Source organism: Arachis ipaensis, chromosome B10 (genome assembly GCF_000816755.2).
Source record: "Arachis ipaensis cultivar K30076 chromosome B10, Araip1.1, whole genome shotgun sequence".
Taxonomy (NCBI): Eukaryota; Viridiplantae; Streptophyta; class Magnoliopsida; order Fabales; family Fabaceae; genus Arachis; species Arachis ipaensis.
In genome coordinates this window covers 129,796,954-129,800,535 of record NC_029794.2, presented here as the reverse complement: position 1 = coordinate 129,800,535, position 3,582 = coordinate 129,796,954, and the positions used below count along the sequence as shown (strand labels likewise).

At 24.6% G+C, this 3,582-nt stretch overlaps 1 protein-coding gene across 2 annotated transcripts in view; it reads right to left on the bottom strand.

Moving 5' to 3' along the window:
• Positions 1-2,017, bottom strand: part of LOC107623737 (developmental protein SEPALLATA 1) — a 4,100-nt gene extending 2,083 nt beyond the window's left edge. Inside the window, exons 1-3 of one of the 2 annotated variants that reach the window (XM_016326095.2) lie at positions 1,736-2,017; positions 1,207-1,271; positions 427-526 (exon numbers count right to left, since the gene is read on the bottom strand). In XM_016326095.2, coding sequence (XP_016181581.1) covers positions 427-526; positions 1,207-1,271; positions 1,736-1,813 — 243 coding nt within the window. In that variant the 5' untranslated portion in view covers positions 1,814-2,017. The remainder of the gene's footprint in view (positions 1-426; positions 527-1,206; positions 1,272-1,735) is intronic. The other variant, XM_016326097.2, reaches the window with a different exon arrangement.

Here is a 3,582-nt window from a genome sequence, read left to right as displayed (position 1 = left end):
AAAACATGAAAAGGTCCAATTGAACCATTGGAATTGGAATTGTGAATTTAGCAAATTAAACCATGTCATAATACTAGCATAAAATTTTTCGAAGATGGGCCAAAATATTTTATGAAGAATGCCAAGTATATAACTTTTTGCTTTTTAATAGAGACCTCCCCCTCCTCTACATGGAGCAAAACCGCATTATTCATGACATCAAAATCTATTTAATATAATAAACGAGGTATGTTGTATTAATTAGCTATTCATACAAAATATACAAAATGATCCACAATAAAATAAAAAGAAACAAAGCGCTATTTTTTTCTTTGTATATATTAATATAAAAATTTATTGAATTTAATTTAAGAAGTATATCATATATATTAATTAGAAAGTTGAGTAAATAGCGGTTAATTTATGGTTTAAATATTGCATTATTACCTTAGTAGACCTGACTTGCCTGAGAGATGTATCAAGTTGACGCTCAAGCTGCTCAAGCTCTTTGGTGCCTAATGGACCTAAGTCTTCACCAAGAAGGTTCCTGCAAATTAAGAGACAAAAATGCCATGGTCTTAGTATGAAACCGTACATGAATATGATGAAAAACATCATAAAGAGTAAATAGAGAAAAGGACATACAAAAGAATAGAATATAGACTAAACAAAAGTAAACCTAAACCATTTTGAATTGTTTTGGTAAGTCAAAACTTCCCTTTTCTTATATAACATTTTATTGGTCTAATATAAAGTTACAATCATATACTTTATAATTTCCTAAATCTCGATACAACAGATCAAAAACTCATTTTCTGTTTGTTTTTATCTTTGAATTTGCATATGCAACTAAAATAACTGTTTTGACTTGTCTAATCAATCTTTGATCTTTGGGGATATCAAGTTATTTTTAAATTTTTTAGATATATTTTTATTCTATCTCTATTTTCTTTTGTGTGTATTTTAATTTTGACCATTTATTGAATAGTAAATCACTTTTGTTTTTAAAAAAATGCAATAAATTAAATATTTGACTTATAGAAAATATTTTCGTTTATTTATAAAAATTTATTATAGCTTAAAATTATGTATTAGGAAATAATAAGTTATAAAAGTTTAGTATGTTGTTGGCTGAATTTAAATATATATAGATACATTAAATTAAAAAATGTACTAAATTTTTACATAAACGTTTAAGCCAAAAAGGTAGTTCTGTATATAAAATACCTCTGAGTCCTTTGAAGAGATTCAAATCTTGCTTTCAGTTTTAGATACTCACGGTAACTGTTCTGCTACAAAAGAATACAACAAAACAAATGACAACTAACAAAATCCCACTTGATGTGTAATGAAATACATATATACTAAATTACATGAGAAAAAATTTACATTATAAATATAATAGAATACACTATTATTTTTATTTATAAAAGTTTAAAATGTTGACAAATATAATAATGAATAAAAAATTAATTTTACATTCACAAAAAAATATTATTTTATATATAAAAATTTAAATATTAATAAATTTATATATAAATAAAATTAATATTTAAATATTTTTATCACATAAAAATTATCTTTTATAAATATAAAATTAATTTTATTTATTTATAATTAAATTTGTCAGTATTGTAAATTTAACGATTAAAAATACTAGTTTATGATAAATTTGTGATAGTTCTAGTATTTACTATTTTAAACTTTTTGAAATGCTATAATAATAACAATAAATCAAGTTGTATGAAGTGATTACCTCAAGCTCTTTGGCAGGTTTGTTGACTTCTACTGCACCATAGCTACATTTTTGGTACCTTTCAAGTGTTTTGAGCATGCTGATTCACACCAGATAAAAGAAAGAATTGTTACATTGATTATGGTGCATGTATGGTGTTATATCATATATACGATAAGAATAGTAGTACACTAGTTACTCAAAGAACAACACCCTTTAAATTAATGTTGAAAATAAGCATGGTGACCTTATCATATTCATATCTCTAATTTTGATTTTGCATACTTTCAGTACTCTTTTGAAGATATAATATATTTTCAATGAGAGTGTCTTTTTAGATTTTTATACTGCACATAGATTATGACGCATAATGATTAATATTAATATACATTATCAGTTCAGATAAGTTTGATTATATGTTAATTTATACATATCACTTTTACCCTCACATTTTAAGGTGAATAATAATAAGAGTAGAAATATAGTCATAATAATAATATTATTTCTCAAAGTGGTGAAGTTAAGAGATACACTCATGATCCTTTATAAGCTCTCTAAAGAGACTAGAGAAAGTCATTAAAAAATTTATTTCTTCTTTCACAAAAAAAGAGATTCACAATTTTTTAATTCAACATATTTTAGGATGCTCGTTACAATTTGAAAAAAGAACTTAATGCCTTAATAACATGTTTTCTTTTTCTTCTTAAAAACTTGATTTTGGTAAACCAAACAAACTATAAGCAAATTATGTGGACAATGTATCTATCTTCATGTATGGGTAACCTTATGAATTTTAATATGAAAAAGTATAAGTAAATAATTTTTAATTAATTAATTTTAAACAATTATAAATAATAATTATTAATTTTGTATTTTAAAAAATTAAATTTAAATAATTACTAATTAATAATAATTAATTAATATAAAGTACAATTTAAAAACACTTATTGATTTACTATTGGCTAAATTTTTGTTGGTAATAAAGGAACAAAAGATATGTATCTCTTTTATTTCTATTTTTGAAAAACCTAAGAAAATATCAAAAAATATATATCCTATTCTTATTTTTAACTTATCCAAACACATTTCTTTTTCTTATTTTTTTCTTCTAAATTTATGTCTTATTTTTGTTACCATGCAAGCACTATCTAAATGTATAGCTACCGTAGTCCAAACTGTAAAATTCATCAACAAATAGATGATTTACAACCTGAAATAAGAAACAGAAATTTAGTAGTTTCAATCAAGAACAACTTCATGCATCATGCATTATATTCTTAGCCTTGGCTATATCAACTCGAATAACATACATAAAGAGAATATGCATCTAACATTATTCTAAAAGATAGACAAATAATATGCATACTTAATGATGTCATATTTCCTTGAAAGATAACTCATCACCACAGAAGGAAGAGGACCAGAATGAAGGGAAATTATTGCATGAAGGTTTGTGTGACCTATTTAACTTCTTGACCTTGATATTCTAAGGAGAAACATCTTGATTTACATAGAAAATTTAAGAATGGAAAAGTCTAGGGGGCAGCAATTTTATCAAATTCTGGCCAGCATGTAACCATCAAAGAAGAGTGAGCCATTGGATGAAATCTTACATTAATCTCACACCATTAAAAACCTCATTGATGGCTATTTGATGGCTATAAATTCCAAAAGTTGCTGACCCCTAGCATTCCTCTTTAAGAATTAATTAAACTAAAGAGTATAACTTCTAAAAAGACTATAAATCAGTTCCCAAAAAAAATCTTAAAGGATTCTCTTAACAAATAAGACGTTCGTTAAGGTTAAACTTTACAATTATTCAATAAATTAGCAGTTAAACTTCTTAACTTTTAATTTCTTAAAGAATG